Here is a 24,190-nt window from a genome sequence, read left to right as displayed (position 1 = left end):
AGATAAGAGACTAGACAAGTCAAAGACTAGGTAAAGCAAATACGGCAGGATCATGTATACAGAACACTGGCAAGAGATTTCTGGTGTTTTAGGAAGAAGCTAAGGTGGGAATGCTTGAAAAGACTGTTGAGCCAGCTCTCTTTTACAGCAGCGATATATGGTAGCTGACTGTAAAGAAAAAATGAACTGTTTGTTTCGCATTTGAATTGAAAGTATAAGAAATGTGGATACCAAGAATGAGTTTGCTTCCCAAGTTTCACTCCACCTTATTTTCCAACAGTCGAATAAACACCAGGCACCTAACTGATTTCTTAGGTCAACATAAGAGATTGAAGGTTTTGGATGAAATAATTAATATTGTTTTAAAACAAACTAGTCAGCATCTACATTACCAAAAGGACACCAGAGTTTTTTAATGTCTTCAATATTTAGTAGCATTTAAAGGAAAGTACAATTCACACGAGCACGTATTCGACGACCAAAAACAAATTCAAGCAATGCTAAAGTAGTTTATTCTAATGGTATATGAAAAGCAACACACATGCCAACTCTCCCGACTGGATCACCAACTCTCTTAAAATCAATAGCAAAAATCAACCCGCACCATTGGAAAGAGTTCAATACCCTCTACGTGTATCCAGAGGGGACGAGACCTGTATCTAATAAACAGAGGGTCAATCTCATCACGGCAATGACCTCCAGGCAGGGGAGGTGCCGACGAGGTGGACAGGGGTCACGACAATATGGAAAGTACTTGGGAGGGAGAGAGAGAGATGTACTGTAGTTGTCACTGTAAAGCCATATTCATAGGACCTCGAAATTTGAGGCTTTTTAACCGAGCTGGAAAATTCAACATCTTACAAAAAACCACTGAAGATGCCTGAAAAATACAGTCTTGACATTCATACCCTGAAGGTTCTTTATCCCTGTATTTTTCTTCCACCCTTTGACAACAATAAAAGATCTGAGAGAATTTGATTATCCCAAACTCAAATCAGCATATAAACACCATAATAATAATTAAAGTGTATTCAAAGCACTCCGAAACAAGCTGTATTTCCAATTACTATAGGCCTCTTAAAATGATGGATTTTTTTTTCTTTTTTCCTCAACATTCCTAAGCTAAAATTTTACGTAAAACTTCATGTTCTGTGATATATTTCCTTTTACGTATTAATTCAATTACGGCAAAATCCTACTTCCATTCTCATCGGCTGGTTTTCCACTCAAGATTAATGAACGTCCGTATAAACTAGCCATTAGAATGAAAAGCAAAGAGGTTTTCTTAAAACAGCCACTGAATTCACCGGACTCGTTGCCATTTCACGAGAGATCGCTGACAAACAGGCACAATAAGACTCGAATTCACCAAAGAGACTTCGTGAGCAAAGAATACGTAACTACACGACCGCTGACCTTCCAGGTTATGAAACTTTCTGTTCAATTCCGAGAGCATGAAAAAGAATTTCGACAATAACACAGGTCCCCAGGTCCAAACAATGGAGATGGCTGCGCGGGTATGGTTAAAGTACCAGTTTGGGAGAAAAACAGCGTTAATGATATGTTCAACATTAATTGTATGACATTGTTATTATTATTATTATTATCATATTACAAAATAAACACCTATTCATACGAAACAAGCCTACTTAAAATTCAAGCTTCCAAAGAGTATGTTATTCACTCGATAGAAGTTGCAGAATATAATTTGGCAATACAGAAAGATATGATCAGTTTTCAGAAAGATAAAAGACAAAATATAGACTACGAAGCTAAGGCAGGCAAAAAGAAAAAAAAAGTGAGGCAATGAAAAGAAGACCAACAGTCTGAAAATGAAACAGACGAACTGAAACAAAGAAAAAATGCCGACTAGAGAGATTAAAAAAATAAATACACAGCCAACATCACAAACACTATACACTGAAATACGGGAAATGAAATGTAACGTCTCCCACAGTCACGTATGTACACAGCAAGCATCTCACATTCCATCAATTCGATAACGAAAAAGTGATCACGTTCGAGTTTATCTTCTAAGCTGCTTATTTCAAGTTTAATCTGGTGTAGATCGGGAAATTCACACTTTAAGTAGTGTCTTTCATTAAACATCCTGTCCTAGCAGAGAGAGAGAGAGAGAGAGAGAGAGAGAGAGAGAGAGAGAGAGAGAGAGAGAGAGAGAGAGAGAGAGAGAGAGAGACTTGAAGGATTTCCACATCACGTCCTCCCCATGTAGATATTCGGGCATCAGCTTTTACAGTTATTGATAGCATTAATGTCAGATCTGACTGTAGGAAATGCACTAAGTGCCAGAACGAGTTAGGATTGTGCCATGCATTTCGGGGGCGTTGAAATGATCAGTGTTATCGGTAAAATATCTAATCGCTCTGTCTACCTCGTTTTCAATATTCGTTCTAACTAATGGGTGACGAGCTGGACTGATATGGTGTACATTGGATTACAGAGCGCGAACTGAAATACAGTCTCGATTGAAGTACAGAGCACGTGTTGAAATACAGTAGATTGGGGTACAGAGATGAATTAAAGTACATTGTAGACAGGGGTAGAGACAATAGTAGATCGAAACACATTATACGATGAGGTACATAGCATGGACTGATTAGTGTAAATTGGTGTACAGAACATATAGTGACTGACTGATTGAATGAATACAGAATTTAGGCCAAAGGTCAAGCACTGGGACCTATAAGGCCATTCAGCACTGAAACAGAAATTGACAGTTAAAGCCTTGAAAGGTGTAATAAGAGGAAAACCTAGCACTATGAATAAATTTTAAGGAGTAGCTGGAAAGTAAGTTGAAAGAAGAGAATATGAAAGAAGGTGCAGTAATAGAAACGAAAAGGGTTGCAGCTGGGTTCTAAGGCACAGCAAAGAACCTTAATTACTGCCTACGGTGCACCGTTTGAGGTACACTGACGGCACCACCCCCTTATGGGGAGATCATATACTGAAATACAGTATAGACGGGTACAGAACACGTAGTGCTGAGATTGAGGTACAAAGAATGGATTGAAATACAGAGAATCTCAAGGGAAACGTTTCTTTTTCCATTGGTATGTTGGCAAAATTTACAATGAGAGAGAGAGAGAGAGAGAGAGAGAGAGAGAGAGAGAGAGAGAGAGAGAGAGAGAGAGAGAGAGAGAGAGAGAGAGAGAGAGAGAGAGAGAGAGTTTCTACTTACAATGCTCTAAGAACGTATATAATAAAGAACAAACAGCTGATAAAAACATACAAAAAATACCATAAATACAATTCTGATCACCGCATTTTAAGCGCAGGATCAAATCCAATAAATCCGAAACACAAGGAAACTAGCAACATGACGGAAAAAAATTAAATAGGGCTGGAAAAATTCAAAATGGTAGAAAAAATTAAATATGGCGAAAAATATTCAATATGGCGGGAAAATTCAATATACCGGAGATAATTAAATAGGATTGGGAAAAACTTAAGACAGGAAAATTCGGCATGACATGAAAAATTCAATCTAATGAAAAAATCAAACATGACAAAAGAAAAAAATTCAACATGACGGAAAAAATAAAAAAAAACAGAAAATATTAAACTTGGTGGGAAAAATTCTGTATAATGATAAAAAATTCAACTAGAAAAAAAAAACATTCATCATGAAGGGAAAAATTCGGCATGACGTAAAAAATTCAATATCCTCTTTCACGAACTAGATATTTTCAGCTCCAGCGATCGCTGACAAGACGTTGTCAGGTCAGATATCGAACAGAGAGAGAGAGAGAGAGAGAGAGAGAGAGAGAGAGAGAGAGAGAGAGAGAGAGAGAGAAATATATTACGAAAAGGTAAAGATTTAACTTTTCGATTTAAAAAATGATTGACGTTCACACCAATTATATATCGGTTACTCTCTGTCACAGTAAAGAGAAATATATTACGAAAAGGTAAAGATTTAACTTTTCGATTTAAAAAATGATTGACGTTCACACCAATTATTTATCGGTTACTCTCTGTCACAGTAAACCTCACCACTGTCTAAAATAAGAGCAATCAATTCCCTGGCCTTTCCTTCGTGATCTCTGACGTCATAATGTTGACGTCGGTGCGATCTTAGTGACGTCATCACAACACACTGGGAAAAAGTCGAGAATTGACCATTACAAAAAGGTTAATACGAGGTCCTTTCTTATTTAAAGGACCTTGGACTAATATAGTTTCCCCCGTCTGTTTCGTAAACATTACGACGTATGTGAGAGAGAGAGAGAGAGAGAGGAGAGAGAGAGAGAGAGAGAGAACGCTTTTACTTAAGACAAGAAAACACACACACACACACACACACACACACACACATATATACATATATATATATAGATATATATATATATATATATAATATATATATTGCATTAAGTACAGCTGGCTCTTTTTAAGCTACCCAGCTTCTATAGGTTATTCTTATGGTTAAATGCGCATATTCGATAAATATTTAAACCTTTGCGTTATAAAAGTTTTTATGCCTCGCCGTTACCTGAAGCTAAAAAGACGTGGCAACTCCTCATTGCTTTTACTTAATAATGAATAATGTTACCTAAATAACATTACTGGTGACATCTGACAAAAGAGCTTATCGTCAAGCGTTTACAAGTTTATCAACGTTGTTAGCTGCCACAATGAAATAACAAGCTAGATCTGCAGCCGACTGCCTCTGTTTACGCAAACCATCAAATACTATGGGTACGAATCACACGACCCTCGATTCCTGAGGTCTTTTATTCCTCGCACCACAAGACGTCTGTGGAGAGTCTCCCTGAAGATGTTGTGCAATTGCAACTTCAGAAGTTCAAGCGAAGATGCAACGCATTTCTACCCTACATCAATTCTCTTTGTATTTCGATCATTTCCTGACATTTCTATCTATTTACTGAAGAATTTGTTCATTCATTTCTTCCTTTTTTTATATCCGATCTCTTCTTTCTGCTTTTCCTATTACCTTCTGCTACTTCTTTCAAATGAACACAATATTCCTTGGAAGCTTGAATTTCAAGTCATTGGCCCCTGTGGGATTGTTCCATGTGAGTAGGGCTCTGAATAATAATAATAATAATAATAATAATAATAATAATAATAATAATAATAATAATAATAATAATAATAATAACACTGTCATTTCATAAATTCGTAACCAGGTCATTTAATACGTTCTTAACAAGGCTTCATAAATTCCCAATAAAAAAAGGGACAATGTCTCGCTTAACATAGGTACACGAAGACTGAAATAGTCTCTGCCCTCCAATAATACATCAGAAAGAGTCAGCCTTTTCTCTAGTTTTTTTTTTTTTTCTGGACCCTCCCATTAAAGTCCTCGGCGAAACTGCTTATATGCAAAGTCAAAAGGAACCCATTAAGTTCATGCCCCCTCCCCGCCTCCAAAAAAAAAAAAAAAGAGACCTCTTTCCTCGGATCAATACCAGACGTTTAGACTCAGAATTTTGCTTTCTCTTTTCTTGTCCTTTTAACCTAGAGAGAGAGAGAGAGAGAGAGAGAGAGAGAGAGACACTAACAATAATGACAGCTACACTCGCTACTTCATAAAAATTTGTAGGAGTTTACCACAAAATCGGGTTAACCTAGAGAGAGAGAGAGAGAGAGAGAGAGAGAGAGAGAGAGAGAGAGAGAGAGAGAGAGAGACACTAACAATAATGACAGCTACACTCGCTACTTCATAAAAATTTGTAGGAGTTTACCACAAAATCGGGTTAAAAATAAAAAATCAAAATCAGGTTAAAAATAAAGAGAGGAAGACAATGTATATATACCAAAATTTCCTAGCAAATATCTTCCACCTCGCAGGAGGTGATGTATCAGTTGTGAGGATGGGGAGATCATATTGCATCTGACGGAGAACGCGTACTACATAAGGCTTCCGAACCGTCATGCCCCCTCCGCCTCTCTTTCGACTTGAATGACGGCAATGTAAACAAAAGAGATAAACAAAGGCTGTAAACCTTGCAGCCATTTTATCAGAGGCCGCAAATGGAGCGGGAGAGTTAATGCCCTAGGAACTTCAGAAAGGGAAAGATTAGTTTTATCAAATGACAATACAAAGAAAAAAACATTAATGAGAACAAAGGAGAAGGATTACTTTTATCAAGTGAAAATAACACGAAAAATTCATAAGAAAATGAGGAAAAGGTTAGTTTTGTCAGGAGATAAGGTTAGTTTTGTCAGGAGGAAAAGGTTAGTTTTGTCAGAAGTAAATACAAAGAAGAAAAACGTTAATAAGAACAAAGGAGAAGGATTACTTTTATCAAATGAAAATTAAAAGAAAATTCATAAGGAAATAAGGGAAAGATTAGTTTTGGCAAACAAAACTAAAATGGGAAAAACAAAACTGATAAGAAAAGAGAGGATGATGCTTTATCATATGAAAAACGAGAAAAAATGAATAAGAACGAAAGCGAATGATTAGCTGAATCAGGTGGATGTAAATAGGAAACAATTAATAAGGAAACACACAAAGGAGGGAAAATGACGTGATTCGCCTCTTGAAATCAAGAGGACTACAGGACTTCCGAGGAAAACGGAAGCTGGGAGCGAATGGCATAGACTGAAGCTGAAAGAGGGAAGTGCGGTGACCAAAAAGGGGTATTACAGAATCAGCGGAAACGCGTGCTGCTAACACAGGAACAAGCAAAGGCAACAAAAAACGCATGCGCGGATCATTCAATGAGAACGTGGTTGGAGGGAAGCTGGGGGGGGGGAGGAGGGGGGTGCAGGATACGTATATCATCACGCAAGGCATGAGACAGAAAACAATGTTCATTCACCGAAACGCTAATGTTTGTACAGACACAAAAGCTTACCAGAGAGAGAGAGAGAGAGAGAGAGAGAGAGAGAGAGAGAGAGAGAGAGAGAGAGAGAATTTAGGTCGAAGGACAAGCGGTGGGACCTATGAAGTCATTCAGCGTCGCGGGACACTGACGGTAAGATGGCTTCAAAGGTGTAACAGGGAGGCATACCTCGCAATTGCAAAATAAATACAATTGTTAGTGAGCGTGGAAAGTCAGATAGAAGGAAGGGAATATGACCGGAGGTACAGTAAAAGGAATGAAAGTGGCTGCAGCTAGGGACCAGAGGGACGTTGCAAAGAACCTTCAGTAGTACCTACAATGCACAGCATGAGGCGCACTGACGGCACTAAACCAACAACCCCCCTACGAGAGAGAGAGAAGAGAGAGAGGAGAGAGAGAGAGAGAGAGAGAGAGAGAGAGAGAGAGAGAGAGAGAATGTCAGTAAATTAGGCAAACCAGAAATCTTGGATGAGCACTTCGATGCCTTGTCTAAATCATAATACAAAACCACACTAACGATAAGCCCGTACAAAATAAACGGAAGAAGAATGTGGAAGAGGGCATAACCAAAACGCATCTGGATTGCACCCGCCCGTCCCTTCAAAGCTTACGTAACCTTCCTCGAACCCATAGAGATGAACAAAGGCCAAAGCTTTCCGAAATCGTCAAGGGGGGGAAGTGGATCAACACTTTTACTTCCCATTCACGGATAGAACACTGCTCGCAATCCTTCCGATTCGGGACTAATTGGGAGATCGGCAACGGGAAAAGGCTCTTGCGAAGGATTGATGGCAGGCACAGGAAGTAAATAAACGAATAAATAAATGGTAGGGTAAATAAGAGGAGGGCGGAGAAACTGAATAGATGAATAATAAGTAAATAAATGGTAGGGTGAAAATAACATAGTGCTTGTAAAGGATTGTATGGAAGTAGAGGAAATATATATATATATATATATATATATACTATATATATATTATATATATTATAATAAAATCAATAAATAAATGGTAGCACAAAATAAGATCGTGCTTGTAAAGGACTGGTGGAAAGCAAGAGGAAATAAATCAACAAATAAAATAGTAGGACAAAACAAGATCGCATTACCAAGAGCAGAGACGAGCTGAAATGAAACACCAGAATCCCACAGAGAAACAGGCCGGACAGTAGGCGACGGAGGGGTAGGGAGGGAGACAGGGAGGGAGGAAGGGGGGGGGGGGCCTCCGGGCGACCTTGACCAAATTGAGAGACCCACGGAGGAAGCTCCACACAAACGCAAGTAGGGAGGGAGCAGCCAAAGGGACTGAAGGGGGCGTTTACTCCCGCCACTACAGACACTACGCAATAGATACACACACACACACACAAACACACAAAACGTGGCGCCAATTTTACTATGTCGTTTTCTTTCCAGTCACGTTCATTTAGGTGTGCCACAGATGGCGCTGAAACATATAGTAGGAGGTTTGGCCTTCCGTATTTTCATGCAGGAAACAAACCCAAGCTTATTCACTGAAACGGTATGAATATTGGAATCAATCTACGCAACTCATCCCATACTTCTCTTTATAAAACATGTTTGCGATTTTCAATTAATCTGTAACAAACATTTCATGACAATTTCTGGCTAAATATTAAACATACAACCAACTTTTTTGTTAAATTAACTGTTTCTTAGAAAATTAATATCGTCAGTAACAATACACATACGACGAGTCCATAGCCTCGAATAGCATCTGTTTTTCAGTAAAACACACGACCTACTACGCACAAAACTAAAGAATGTTACACACAGCAGGAGACCCTTCTCTACGCACTACACGCTAAAAAAAAAGGATATAAACAATAAGCGAACGCTAACGCAACAGCCTCGTTCATAGCCACACTAAAATATATACATATAAAGTCTAGTAAACCATTCCCGCGCAAAACTGAACGCCAACACAAAACCCGCCAAAAGTCGGGATGACAAACTCATAAACATGAAGAGAAGGAAAGGAAGTTAGGAAGGAACTGTAATGTATATATATATATATATATATATATATATATATATATATATATATATATATATATATATATACACCTTGACATCCGGAGAGTTGTTAGATAAGAGGATGCTATGCCGACCTTGGCCACATAACGCAGAATGAATCAAGGATATCAACCCGACCCACAAGCCGCGCCTCCAGCTCCGGCAACCTGATTGGTCGACTCGAGAGATCCCTCTCATCGGCTAAGACCTATTCCAATGGGTTTTTCATTAGGTACCGAAGCAATGGGGATTGTTGCCATTCTTCACTGGATATTTTTAAGGTCGGGAAGAGTTTCTTAAATACAATATGGCTGAAGACTTTCTCACTTGATAAAATTTTCTATGATTTCGAAAGTGTCTTTAATCTCATTAAGCGGAAGAGAATGACAATTAGGTAAACAAAAAAACGTCCGTGGGGGGTCTTTCCTTAGTTGCAATGCGTATCATGGCATTTTTCAATTGCCATTTCTACGATTCCGAAAGTGCCCTTCTTGAATGTTATCTGGCTGAAGATAGTGACACAAACAAGAATGTCACTGGGGTCTTTCTTAATTGCTTTACGTATCACACCAGATTCATTGGGTTTATATATATATATATATATATATATATATATATATATATATATATATATATATATATATATATATATATATATATATATATCACTTTCACGCCACATGCTCGGCAGACAGTACCATTCCTAAACATGACTCCCACGCATCTCCTTTGAACAGTTCTTCTAACGGGCCACACACTAGAGGTCTTTTTAATTTGGGGGGGACGGGGGGGGGGGGGGGGGGGGGGAGGGTTTGGGGGGGAGGGGGAGGGAGGGACTAATTTTGCTCTCATTCATATCTAAAAAAAGATACACAAAAGGCGGGTAATGTAATTAATATGAAAAAATACAAAATAATAAAATATGTTGTGGGCATCAAAGCATATAGCTACAAAATGGTTCAAGAAAACAGATACAAATGGCTTTATACTAGTGGACTTGTGGGGACGGGGGGGCGGGACGGGGGGAGAACTAAAAGGGAGCTTAACAATCTAAAGAAAGAACCTGATGATCCCTTACTGGGTGAATTCACGTCCCTCCACCACTCCTCCCGCAGCAGAAGCAGCTGTGTCAGGCTGAGGACGGCTCTCCCTTATTTTCATGCCACAGGCAATAGAAGAAGCAGTCAGGCCGCCACCACCGCCACACAAGCAACGAATGCAAAGGGGGGGGAGGGAGGGGGGAAACAAATTTAGAATCTGGGTCCTTAATCAGAAAATACAATACATGAGTCGTGAACAAACAAACTAGAACTTTCTACTGTAAATGTATCGGTCATTTAAGAAATTCATCATGTAAACAATACAAAATTACCTACTGCAATTTTGATGGCGAGTTTATTATTGTCAACGCGCACTTGTAAAAGTATTTGCATTAGCTGAAGTCAGGTTTATAATACTCCAAAAGCACCAATTTAATCTATGTCGATTAATGTAAATAAGTAAAAGTATCAACTGAAGTCAGGTCTTACAATATTTCAACAGCACCAATTTCAACTACTGAAAATAGAGGATGCTACACTACCATGAGGTATAAACAACGATTACAAAACACAAGACACTTCTCTTTCTCTCACTCTGCATAAAAACCACAACGCCACAAGGCTTGTCACGCAATGTCGACAATCATAAATCATAGCACTGTGAAGAGAACACAGATGGCCAGAATTTCCCCCAGACACACTAAATAAACAACTTAGAAAAACAAGAAGAATATTTTTTTTTTCAAATGAAAGTATTCACACCTTATGTATCTTATTTATCCTAACTCTTATTCACCAAACAAACATATCATGGCTCGTGCTGACTGAATTCGTCACAAAGCAACAAAGCTTCAAACGAGATCATAAATACCTTTAATCTTCCCCAGCAAAAACTATTTTTACAGTTAAAACAACAGTTACAACTGAAACGACATATAATATACATTATACTGTTTCCATACATAAATAAAAAAAAGTCATACAAACCGTAATAAGCCCCTTGACTATCCTAGGAATACCCAGGATCCGTTAATATAATAGTGCCTCTTCCTTTAAGCAAGTACATCAGGTTACGAATTCCACCAACGGCGTGGAACAGTGACAAACATTGCCAGATCCAATCTTCCTCAATCCTTGCAAAATCTCAAGCACACAAGAAGGGAAAGTCATAATGGCCAACTACACTGCAAACTTGTGGGGGAAAAAAAGAAGGAAAAAAACTCATGAATCTGGCAGAGGTAGTATGAATCTCAAAAATAGTCTCTATTCTGAGCTCCTCTGGTAGCAAGGAAGGATGCGGTTTTATGTAGAGTACAATTTCACCACGTGTTCTTGCTGAAAAGCTTACGCCACGTGGTGTCCCAACTAATTATATAAAGGGGCAATTATAAAAAAAAAAAAAATAAAATAAAAATAAACAAACTTGGCGGCTAGACAGAACAATGTGACATAAGTGGCCACTGTAGAACCTAATCTCGATTAAAAATTACATGCAACAATACACCATTTCATTCTACGGTCATGTACTGGGTTGGGCTCAAGATAAAATCAAGTCACTCAAGTATTCAAAATCATATAAAATCGGCAAAGAAACAAACGAGCCTGAACCTAAAACCACTTTGGCATGGAGAAGAGGAATGTCCTTGCATTCAAACTAGACCACCACGCCACATCAAGACCCCAAACTGGCCAAAGAAACAAAGTTCCAATGGCTGAAGTCCACTACAACATATGAGTAAATGGCTAATCAAAGATTACACTGACAAAAAATTTTACACTTCTGTCTGCCATAAATTAATTCTATACCCCTGTTATCCTCTTCTGCAATGCCTACATTCCCCATTAATATAATTATTTATGATATATTGGTCAAATATACAGTACCTAGCAAGCCCAGGATTGGATTATTCTTATGCTAATTTAATTTTGTCTGTCCGATATCCCTCGTTGTAATACCAATACACTGGCAAAGTCAGTCAATCGATGTCTCCTCCACAGTTTTCACCTCTTAAATTTGTCTGTCTGAAGTTCCCTGCACGACACACTGTGAACGGACCTCAATGTTATCTTGAGGGCTCAACTCGGCGACGAACTACAACGGTTTCTGATTTTTGCTTGTTATTAGTTCTCTTTGGCCTTTTCCGCTCTAGAGGTCTAGTTTCAATTTTATCCTACTCGAATTATCACCAGCTCTCAATTCAAAGCAAATTCAGAGTCAGTGATGTGGTTAATCCCTTCCATAATTAATAATAATAATAATAATAATAATATCCCCAATATAGATTGCTATTACCAAAGAAAATATGAAAACCATCTTGTTATTATAAAAATTTATAATTAAATCAATTGAATAAAATTACGAAGACTACAACGACCTCGGAACTGGAGTACTAGCGCAAATCTTGAGCAAAACCTCGAAAAGGCCAGCACTCCAAAATTATATATCAGACGCATTTTAATTGGCTGTCAATGCAACCGCAATCACCTACGGACAGTTAATGATTTTCATCAAATCATACTCCCTAATAAGAGTTATTGACGCAAATATTATAAAATTCCTCTAAGCTGAACTGCGGGGTGCAATTCAAATAATCAAGGCTGTATGGGAAATTCACTTATTTCCTTATTATCATTATTATTATTAAATCAGATGAAACCTATCCATATGGAACAAGCCCAACAGGGACCACTGGCTGAAATTCAAACTTCCAAAGAATATGATGTTCATTACGAAGAAGAGGTAAAGGGAAATGCAGAATGAGATCTCACTAATTACAAAAAATATATTAATATGTGAATAAATAGATAAAATGAATTCAAATGCAAGAATAGTATCAGGGTAGTAATGCGTTGCATCTTCGCTAAAAGCGATGCAAGCTAGAACGTAATTATGGGAGGGGTCTTACTGGGTCTTTTACTTAAAGCTTTATTAATATTAATCACTAAATCAAAATCCAGTTTGACTACCTGCCAATGATGAAATTTCAACCCTTATTTTAAAATTATGGTTTTGGTGTTTTTTAAAAGACCAGAAATTCGATAAGAACTTTTTTAAAAGACCAGAAACTCGTCGGCTTCATTGTAATCATTTTTCAGTGATCAAAATCAAAAGTTCAAGCGGAGAAGAAATACATTACCACCCTAAAACAATCATCCTTGTACTTTTCATAATTGTTTGCGATTTTCATCTATTTATTTGTTAATTTATCTTTTTTTCCTATTATCTGATCTCTTCTTTCTGTAATTTCTTTCAAATGAACACCATATTCTTACGAAGCTTGCATTTCAAGTCAATGGGCCCTGCAGGCCTGTTCCATATGAATAGGGTTCATATCTCCTGAATACTAATACTAATAATAGTAATAATAATAATGACTGAGATCGCCCTTTTCGTGGTCGACTGACTTCAATGTCACACTCACTCACGTTACCCCCAGCAGACAACAGATTTCCCCAGAACTTCCGAAATCTTCAACTTCCGGCCACCCTTCTTATATGTTCTAAGCTTCCTGATCTAAAAGCGTTCAGTGTGAGACTTTCGTCACCTACTGAAGAAATTCCCATGAAACTACCTTGCACATGTTATAGCTACCTTCTGATATTTGGTATTAACGAGGCAATATGAAAAATGGACAGAAAAATTGCCAGAACTCAACTGCTACTCAAAATTAAATAAATACATCCATACCTAAACTGTAAAAGTATAGACAGTGAATTTCATAAAATCATTCCTAATAAACTTGAAATCAAATTATATAAATCCTTAACTTCAAATTCCCACTCAACATTCTAAAGACACCAAGACCAACAATAAACATAAAAAAATTAATAACAAGAACAAGACACCAGCCCGCAAGAAAGCAATATTTATCAATGATCAAAAGACCTAAAAAAAAGCCATTTTTATCATCTCGTAATAAATATAAATAAATAAATAAATAAAGAGCATAGAAACTACATTAATTCTCCATCAGAACTCAAGCCTCTCTTCCGCAGCCACGCATACAAACAACGACCCACACCCACAAGAAACGACGCCTCCAACATCCTTCCTTCCCGTGACGTACCTGGGATGCACGGGCGTCCACTCCTCGCTATCGTCGGGTTCTGGCCTTGGGACGCGTATCTCGGGCCAAATAGAATGCACCCACTGCTGGTGGAGGAACACGAGCAGCGCTGTCACGGCCATGACGAAAATGATGCGGAGTTCGCTCCAGACCAGTAACCTGAAAATGAGAAGGAAATGATGATCACTTCGGTCTATGTGACTGCAGGAATTCGGTACACGGGGCCATGCAAATGAAAGGAAAATGACATCTATTTCAATAATCCTAATTTGAGAATATGATGTTAGTATTTGAGACCACATATATAACGAAAATATGACATGTTTCCTTTCATAAGTATGCTATTGCTACGTAAATAAGATGCAAGGAGTCTGGAAAATAAAAGAAAACCATTTAAGTTGTATAACAGTAAAACATAATGATCAGGTCATCAAATAAATCATCAACGTGAAACTTAAACTGAATATAACAATTCCAGTACATCAGATAAGAAGATTCAGCAGCTTGCTTACTTCAACTGTCACATTTCCATATCATGAACCTGTTGCTATTAAACGACTACCATATCATTTGCATCCAGTTACTGATCTGTTATGTACGCAACACGCAAACCGCCAACAGTAACACCCTGACAACAGACGCCGTCCAACGGCTCTCTAATTATGTAGAAAGATGAAAAGACCTCAAACCGACAAGCATCACTTGACGATTTGAACGGCCACGATAATCAACGCTGCCGATGGACCATGATGTGATTCGAAGGGGAAATTCACACAACAATGAAGTGCTTAATAGATACTAACGCCAGGTGGGGTGGGGGGGGGGGGGAGGTTGTAGCCTGAGGAGGAGGAGGAGGAGAAGTGGAGGAGGATGGAAAGACGCCTACCGTAAGAGATCAATAAAGGGGAGGACATTTCTGAGCCTCCCCTCAGCTAACGCACATTTTCCCCTCGAGAAACTCGCTAGACCTCTTTGTTTCGGAAATTCTGCATCTTGCCTTCACCGCTAATTCGTACCTCCTCTTCATTGATTATGTGATTTCAAAACCAATAAGGGTGATGGATTAGGTATGCATGGCTGGCTACTGTATCATCATAGTATGCCTTCATTTACACAATACCATTAAACTTAACAGACTAATCAAGCACTGATATTTCCACAATACCGGCTATCGTGTCCTTCCTATGCATAAAATTCTTCATTAAAACAATGATAATCTTAACTGACTAAACAAAAGCGGTTATTTCCAACTCTTATCACCATTAGCAAGCAAATGTCCTAATCCCACACCCACATAAAAAAGGAGAAAGAAAAAACTCCCCTCCACCTCAACGACGAGATCCCCCTTCTTTCTCCCTACTCACTGATTGGGCACAGCGGTACATGACTCATTCATTCTCCCAAGCTCACGCCCTGCGTGCTTCTATTCTACAGGGGCGAGAGCACGCGTGGGCTGAGCCGCCCACGTGCGCCTGCAGCTTTAAGGACAATTGCACATACCGTAGCATCATGTGAGAGTCATCAAACTGAATACTACGAGAGTGCATCCACACCATCCTATAACACGAAGACATTCAAAAGTAATTCACCTTGAATTATTACAAGAAATAACAATTAACTGACGCAAATCCAGCTGCTTATAGCGAGTAATACACAGGTAATTGAATTAGCGTGGAAATTGATAACTGAGAACCCAGCGCCGAATTATCGGAGGAACGGTGGCAGGGCAAGAAATGCAATGACTACGGTTAGCAACTAAAAAGTTAAGTCATAACAATACATCACCGAAGTTTTGACTCATTTTGAATCGCGCTTCAGTTGCACAAGAAATATTTACCAGCCATTTTAATTTTATCTGTAACAATCACCTGCAAAAGACAGTTTACAACAGTTTATTCATGACACGCTAAACAGTTACTTCAAAATGACATGTCACTGATGTCTCATAAAATAAGACACTGTGAACGGCTCAAAATCCTGACAGGTACACAATAATAATTATAATAGTTAGAAATGCATTTCTTGATCTCAACTTCCTTTAAAATACAACACACTTGAAGAAAAGCGTGGAACTGCAGGTTAATCCTCTAGCAACTATAAAAGCGCTGTATAATATAAAGCAGACAAAACGTATACGAGAGCTTATCGACTTTATCTAATGCTTTCAATGAATATAGTAGAAGTTGCCCTAAGACCAAACTCATCAATTACAAAGATAAAATACGCCGTATACACGCATGCACAAATAAAACCAATCTGAAATCTCTGTCACATGGGGCCTTAGTTTATGTGAAGATTGTTATTTTATTCATTTATTATTTTAGTTCAAAAATAAACGACTTAGAAAATGCATTTGGTTTGGCTTGAATGTTATTCCAAGAACGTGCCACAATGTTACAAGTGGTATTAAATTCTGAATAATGGACTTTGCGTTTCATACATTATATAGTAGTATATACATAAAAACATATTTACATATCAATATATATATATTATATATATATATATATATATATATATATATATATATATATATATATATGTATAAACACATGCAATTTACAGGACAAAAGGGGAAGAAAGATAGTGTAGCGCATAAAGTTATTACACTAATACCAGCTTCCCTTTCCCTGGGATAACGCTGCTAAAGACAAAGTTCCTTATGCACGAATAGTAATCTTAATGCTAAATACAACACGATTTAAAAAGGAAGTCACGTAAACTAACGTTTTAAACTTTTAAGTTTTAAATGTTACCAAAAGTGCAAGATGGTCCTTGGGCCTCATGAAAAGCTCACGACTCGCGCGCACACACACGCAGACAACCTTCAAATACCAAGGTTTTTTTAAAGGTAATTTTAGCACTTACATTGTTATACATATAATGAGATCATGCAAGGAGACATGCATTATGAGATATCTCCTAGGGTAATTAGCCAGAAGAACTATTACATCTTCAACACGAGCAAAGTCTAACTGCAGAAGAATGCTTTACTTATTAAGAAAAAACTACACTCATCTTCTCACCAACGCAACGCTAAAGTTCTACGATTTTTATCTTTTGATTGTTAATTAAACATTTTATAAAAAAAAAAAAAAAACAAAAAAACAAAAAAAAAAAAAAAAAAAAAAAAAAACACTAACATGTTAACACGGAAAAAAAATGAGTTCAGCGTTTATAGCTAAATTACCTACATCACTGACTAATATAAACACAGTATTTTGGTATTCCTCCTCTACTTTAATTGTATGAAACGTCGTTGACAAATCTATTAATAGTATACCTGTGTTCGCTCTACACGAAATTCTATTAGCTTCCTATTAAAACCTAGTGAAAAAAAAATGAAAAATAAATCAACCTTAGGATTCATGGCTAAACAAAATATAAGGTAAAATTAGAGGTACCGTCCTGCTAAACAAGAACTACGGATTTCGGAATTCACACATCAACATCCTACTGCATTAACCAGTAGAACACCAAAATTGCAAATCGGTAAATGTTGAACAAATAATTGAACCAATGATTAAAAGACCAAAACCTCACACTACGTATCAAAGCAAGAACAAACTATGGAATGCATTTTAATCATCAACAAAAGAAACCAGGAAGAGAGATTTAAACCATTTATCTTTAACATCATTAATATAGCGATCAAATATGTACAATATATAGAAAAAGTAGTCCAGCAAAACACAAACTGTTAGGAATGATTTAATATCGTCTGTTCAACAACTTCATAATAACATCTACTTTGAAACACCACTTCATAAATGACTTTTCAAAAGGAAAACATATCACACAGATAAGGTTAATGTAAGAAAGATTTTATTTTGTATGTAATGGATACTAGGTTCTTAATGGTAATTCAATATTTTGCTACCTGGAACAAAAGTGAAAACACGGGACGCACAAATTACACAGTAATTACAGAAATGAGCACACCTGCAGCAGGTTAGGGTCAAGATCATGAATATTGCACTGAGTAACTATTTAAGTGGGATTTATCTTTAGGCTTCAAATATAATATCACTGTTTTATAAATTTGTTGCAAGTTATGAAATAAGTCATAACACAAAAAGAAAACAAGAAGCAAAGTACCCTTCTTAACAAACAAAATCTCATAACATTCCATTGTAGATTAGATGAACTATCACATCACAATGCTGCCTCTTTAAACTAATGGATCCTTTTGCAAACAACATCTATTGCTCTGGATGCAGTATTACAATTAATAACTGGATAAGCTTGGAATCAATACTACTCTCACACAGATACACACTTTGTAACAAAAATAAAGCTTGCAGTCTAAGCCAACACCAAGCATTGTCAATTATTGCATTCTTTGCCTGTAGATTTCTTATGCCCACCATATCTTTGTGGGAGTGCAGTACAAGATTGATTAATCACTTGAGATATAATGGTATTTAGTCTCATTCTAACCGACTACATCACTTATATGCATAAATTACAAATAATTTAAGTATATATATATATATATATATATATATATATATATATATATATATATATACATACTATATATATCTTAGTTTAACCAGACAACTGAGCTGATTAACAGCTCTCCTAGGGCTGGCCCAATTGGTTACCTACCAACGGGACCTACAGCTTTTTGTGGGATCCGAACCACATTACATCGAGAAATGAATGTCTAATCACCGGAAATAAATTTCTCTAGTTCATCATTGGCGCCAGCAAGGTGCGAACTCGGGCTACCAGATTGATAGGCAAGTACGCAACCCACTCATCCAATGAGGAACTTGCATAAATTACAATTTACAAATCTATATATGTGTACTGTATGGTAGTATCTTACAGGACCAAGAACCAAGTTACTTAGTTCATACAAGAGTGATGTTAACATACTTGAAGGTAGAATTAATTCATTTGAACACTTGGATTAATATCCACTGTAAAAATTCTCATAGATGTAAACAATTACTACTGTATTTACAAAAAGGCATAACAAATGCCTAACTACTAACTGCTAGCAAATTAAAATAATAAAAAACACACAGTTTAGTAACAAGAATAATAAGTGCATTTCTATTTGTGAGGTCAAATACATCTCATGAGCTGATAAGATAACATGATATATTCACAAAACATTGAAGGCAATTTGCCAGCAGCAAGGCACAATGGATGAATCAAATTATGTATAGGAATACTAGTACTGTACTAAGAAATTTTAAGAATTTCACAAAAAGATATTAAATAATGTAAGTGGATATAGTAAAACTTGATCTGAGATGTAATACAGAATAGAACACTATAATATTCAATTAAAACATCCCAGTAATGATAAAGTTGAAAAGACATGGTGCATTCATGGAAAATTTATTTTTGTATTTACACAGAAATAAACACTGTACGTACTACATTTCATGAACAAAAGGCATAAGAATGCAACCAAGCGAATTTACTTTTATAAAATTTCTTTAACATAAAACTTACTAATATGCAAGTCTGATGGTTTAAACTGTAGCTTCCACCTGCTACACATCTTCATTATATGACTCTCCTATTGGATTCAAACCTAATTTCAAGCCAAATCTTACTTTTGTGCTGCTCATATTCAACTGTAGAACGACAGGACGAGATCTGCAGACGTAAACAGACCCAATCTTACCCAGAATGACAGGTCCTGTCTTAACCAGAGCTTATCCACCTAACCTTACTTAGGGCGCTGCGCTCTGACCTGGGCCTGGACCCCCCAAAGTAACATTCAATATTGGAGACAATGGACTTAATTTCCATTCAGAGGTTGTCCAGTCATTCTGCAAACTACCCAACGGCTTTTCTGAATAATGCAGTACCTAGTGGCTCCTGTTTCATTAAATACTGTTGCAGTGAACATTCATAATTAGTCAGAAGCCGATACCCTTACATTGCAATTTAAGATATTGAGCATGAAGGAAACTTTAGTCATAAGGTAGTGTTCACACCTTAAATTGAGCAAAGCTCTTCCCCATACAGACAGGGCACTGCATCCTTGTTGCTCCCACTACCACACACTTTAGCAACAGATTTGAGGCCATCCTGGCCTGTTCTGAGCAAATTTCACCACTGTGACTAGCTGGTGCTATTCATCCATTTTCCAATCCTGGAAATTCATTTCTACTGTGGTCACCTGCATAAATTCAGATATAGGCCTAGTGGCAGTGTAAAGGGGTACCTGTTACCTTTAAAAAAATTAGGGTTAACTACCATAATAATGTTACAGAGAACTTTTACTATAAGTAAAGCATTAGAAAGTAAAAAAAAAACAGAAAAAAAAGGCTATATACCTAATTTTCAAAAATTTACTCATAGGTATTGTATGAACGTAGTATATAAAATGATGGAGATCACTAAATATCAATGATAACTCTTCAAGCTTAATATTTCTGATAGGTGGATATTTTGACAATAGAGATACCTATTTTTCACATAATTATCATTAGGCTTAATTATTCACACTAACCAAACTAGCCTAAAACCCTAGTTTGAAAACCATGATGATACAAGCCTAATACCTAATTCTAGATTCTTCACAAGGAACCCAGTACCTAGGTAATACACCTATGTGGAAAATAGGTAGCAATGAAAAACAAATGGAAAAAATATTGGCCTAACAGGCTTACTAAAGTGAGGTTCAAATAATTAAAAATCATTTGCCTTGGCCTACTACACCAATCGCACTGTTTTAGGTCTATAGCCAAAACTCGAATAGGGTAAAAAACCGCATGGTACAGGGGTGGACCATGTACGATCAATGTGTACAACCCCAAGAGAAGTACATTATAACGCATCCTGACACCGGAGTAGAGGTCTTTAGCTCCGTTTCTCACCAACAACAAGTCGCGTCTGATGCCCATCTCCGATGTCAGGACACGTTATAATGTACTTTTTTTGGGGTTGTACACATTGATCGTACATGGTCCACCCCTGTACCATGCGGTTTTTTACCTAATTGTAGAAGGTAGGTACTACCTACCTGGCTTTCTTCCGTTGCATTTTACTACCACCGAGCCCTATTCTAACTTGTCATACTTACCTACTTTCATGCTTACCTACCTAGGTAATCATTGCACGCTTAGAGTAGGCTAACTCTTGTCTATTTTAAATAGCTTTAAATAATTTGACTTGGCTAAGTCTAACCCAGCCAAGGTCACGAAAAGGATACGAAGAAGTGACTTGCTAAGCTACAAAAATTATAAATAGCCTACCTAGGCATAGTGTTCTCTCCCTCTCAGAAAAGACCAGTCTCTACTACCCAATCAATATTCATTTTCCAAACCAAACAACCTGTAACACCCGCATAGCTCTCAATGTTGGATAAAGTGTCTACCACCTAATACCGTGACCCGAGCTGGGTCAGGTCAACTCATCCTCCATCAACACAGAGCTACCAGGCTACTCACCAGAAAAGAACGTTCACCGCCACAACAGCCACAGCACTCGTTCCTGGACGTTCCCATATAAGAATCGATTGTAAGGTGACCATATACGCTTCCCATGGACCCAGTACGCGATTCAACTTTCGTGTGTCGGGTTTCACAGGAGACGGGTCAGAATTTTCACTTTTGAAAGGCCACAGCCTTAGAATGGCGGACTTCCAAGAAAACATGACTACACTCGATTGGTACAACAATAACACTGATCTTGGAGCTGCGCACATGACGGCAGCTGATTATCCCCCTCCCGACCCGACCCCAGGTACAGGAAAGAAAACGGGAACGTTACCAATTTATACACTTATTTTTTTGACATTTCAGTTGATAACATCGATTCTGACATTTATCTCTATATTTTGTGAGTAGAAGATCTGTTATAAGAAATTCGTGATAATTTCCAACTCGTATTTTAGTATTCTGTGGCTTTAAAGTCGTCGCTTACACATTTCATCATCGGCCTGCAGTGTTTTGGTATAATGTTGTGGAGCTCTGATCTTATTTTGTTATTGATTCTCTTAGTTGTCTGTGCTGACTGATTTAATCCACATAATTTCCAGTGATAAATTCTTATCATACAGGATATGCAATATGCACCAAGTTGTGTAATGAAAGGAGTTGTGAAATTATGAAACCTTTGGTATTTTGGCAGCATTTCTTTGTTGACATCGACCAATCAGCTGAGGATCAAAACAAAACATTAGGAATAGAAAATGGAATTATTTAATGGGAAACTTTAGCACTTTAGGGAGCGTAGTTTGGTGTAATGGTGTGTTTAAGGACTGATATAACACGAGCTAAAGGACTGAATAGATGTGAAATACCAATATTAGTATCTTCGTAGAATCGGACGGTAATGCAAACTTATTTGTTTTTATTGCATTACCGTTTGGTGAGTGAAAAGCTAGTTTTTCTGTGCTTACTTCAGTATAAGTTGGAGGCAGAAACTATTTCCGAAAGAGTGGAATATATACCACGTAATAAGTAAGACCTCGGATATTATATATATTCACTGCCGACTTCCATGTACTTGTTATCAAAGTTGCGTGTTGAGTAGAGGACTATTGCAAAAAAAAAATCCATCAACTGTTTCAATTTTCCCTGCACTTTAGACAGTTACTAGTGTAAATGCAGTTTTTATTTTTTAAGTAGAATAAGGCCTGACAAGATTTTAAAATAATTCACTTATAATACCCGAACTGGAATACTTCAGTTACCCCAGCGATTTCTAATAAAGTAAGAATGTGACTTTTATAACTTTTAATATTAATGTCATGCCGTGAATTTCCTAGCTTCTAATTTCATATATTCCAGAGTCTGAGGCTGAATGGCCTAGTAAGGAGGCTAATGTTAGGTTAGTTTAGAACACTTAATTTGTGGTATATTCGATATAAGCCCAGAGAATACACGTTTACTTTTTTCGTAGGAGCTATTGGCTACAGCTTTATTCTACTAAAAAAATAATTTTTTATCCGTGAAATGTTCCCACAGTAAAAATATAATTTTCCTTGCAGTGTTGTATACAAAGCAAATTCGCTTAGGTTCCAGGTCATAAACTCTAAAGTACATATCATTGTGACTTATTTCAAAACTACATTAAATATTACGTGTTTTTTAGAGATCGTCCAAAACATGTACCGTTCTGCTTTAAAGCAGTTTATTGGAAACTCTTCCATATTCTATTTATCGATTTTTTCAATGATCATGTTGGTGCTTCTAATTCTTAAACTTACAATAATATTAAAGTATTTGTTTTTCATTAAAGTTCTGGTAGCACTTGACCACGTTTTCAATTTTCTAGTTTTTAGGTCATTAACTTACGGAATTCTGCTTTCAAATAAGTTACCATAGTAATCAAATATCATCCAAGATTTTTTTCCATCACACGTTTGCTTTTGTGTCTCAACCTTTTGTTTGTAAATCAGCAAATTTTGTTGTTGTCATTACAAGCATCATCAAGCAATATCTCTCTCTCTCTCTCTCTCTCTCTCTCTCTCTCTCTCTCCGCCGCTCCTCTCTCTCTCATCTCTCTCGCTCCTCTTCTCTTTCTCTTCCTCTCTCTCTCTCTCTCTCTTCTCTCTCTCTCTCTATCATTTTCTTCTTCTACATTTCACAAGTGATCTTCATCACAGATTAAGACATTAATATATTTCCTACTGACATACATTCCCTGAGTTTTAATTTACAAAAAAAAAAAAAAAAAAAAAAAAAAAAAAAAAAAAATGTACGTCAGCGTTTCCTTCCTGTAGGAGAGATGATTACCCAAACAGTAATCTCATCAAATGAATAATAAACAAAAAATGAAGTATTTCAGTTTCAGGATTCAGGTCTATAAAAACAAGTAAGACCACTGGAAAAGCTCTTTCGTCTCAGGTTTCCTAGGGGGGATATAAAATACCAAGAGATGAAGGACACGATTAGGAAAGAATATATGCAGAGACTCAAGGCGATACTCAAGTCAAAACTCAACGCCGGAAATATGATAAAAGCCATAAACACATGGGCAGTGCCAGTAATCAGATACAGCGCAGGAATAGCGGAATGGACGAAGGCAGAACTCGGCAACATAGACCAGAAAACTAGGAAACATATGACAATACACAAAGCACTACACCCAAGAGCAAATACGGACAAACTATACATAACACGAAAGGAAGGAGGGAGAGGACTACTAAGCATAGAGGACTGCGTCAACATCGAGAACAGAGCACTGGGGCAATATCTGAAAACCAGTGAAGACGAGTGGCTAAAGAGTGCATGG

General features: G+C 37.2%; 1 protein-coding gene across 3 annotated transcripts in view; it reads right to left on the bottom strand.

Moving 5' to 3' along the window:
• LOC135197960 (reticulophagy regulator 3-like) overlaps positions 1–21,659 on the bottom strand; it is a 131,415-nt gene extending 109,756 nt beyond the window's left edge. The window contains exons 1-3 of one of the 3 annotated variants that reach the window (XM_064225257.1): positions 21,400–21,659; positions 13,979–14,137; positions 9,950–10,021 (exon numbers count right to left, since the gene is read on the bottom strand). In XM_064225257.1, the coding sequence (XP_064081327.1) occupies positions 9,950–10,021; positions 13,979–14,137; positions 21,400–21,656 (488 nt within the window). In that variant the 5' untranslated portion in view covers positions 21,657–21,659. Of the gene's footprint in view, positions 1–9,949; positions 10,022–13,978; positions 14,138–21,399 lie in introns of those variants that run through there. The other 2 variants (XM_064225258.1, XM_064225259.1) reach the window with 2 other exon arrangements.
• Between the last annotated feature and the right edge of the window lie 2,531 nt (positions 21,660–24,190).

This window comes from Macrobrachium nipponense, chromosome 21 (assembly GCF_015104395.2).
Source record: "Macrobrachium nipponense isolate FS-2020 chromosome 21, ASM1510439v2, whole genome shotgun sequence".
Taxonomy (NCBI): domain Eukaryota; kingdom Metazoa; phylum Arthropoda; class Malacostraca; order Decapoda; family Palaemonidae; genus Macrobrachium; species Macrobrachium nipponense.
Note: the sequence above shows the minus strand (reverse complement) of the source record. Positions and strands in the feature narration are given on the sequence as shown.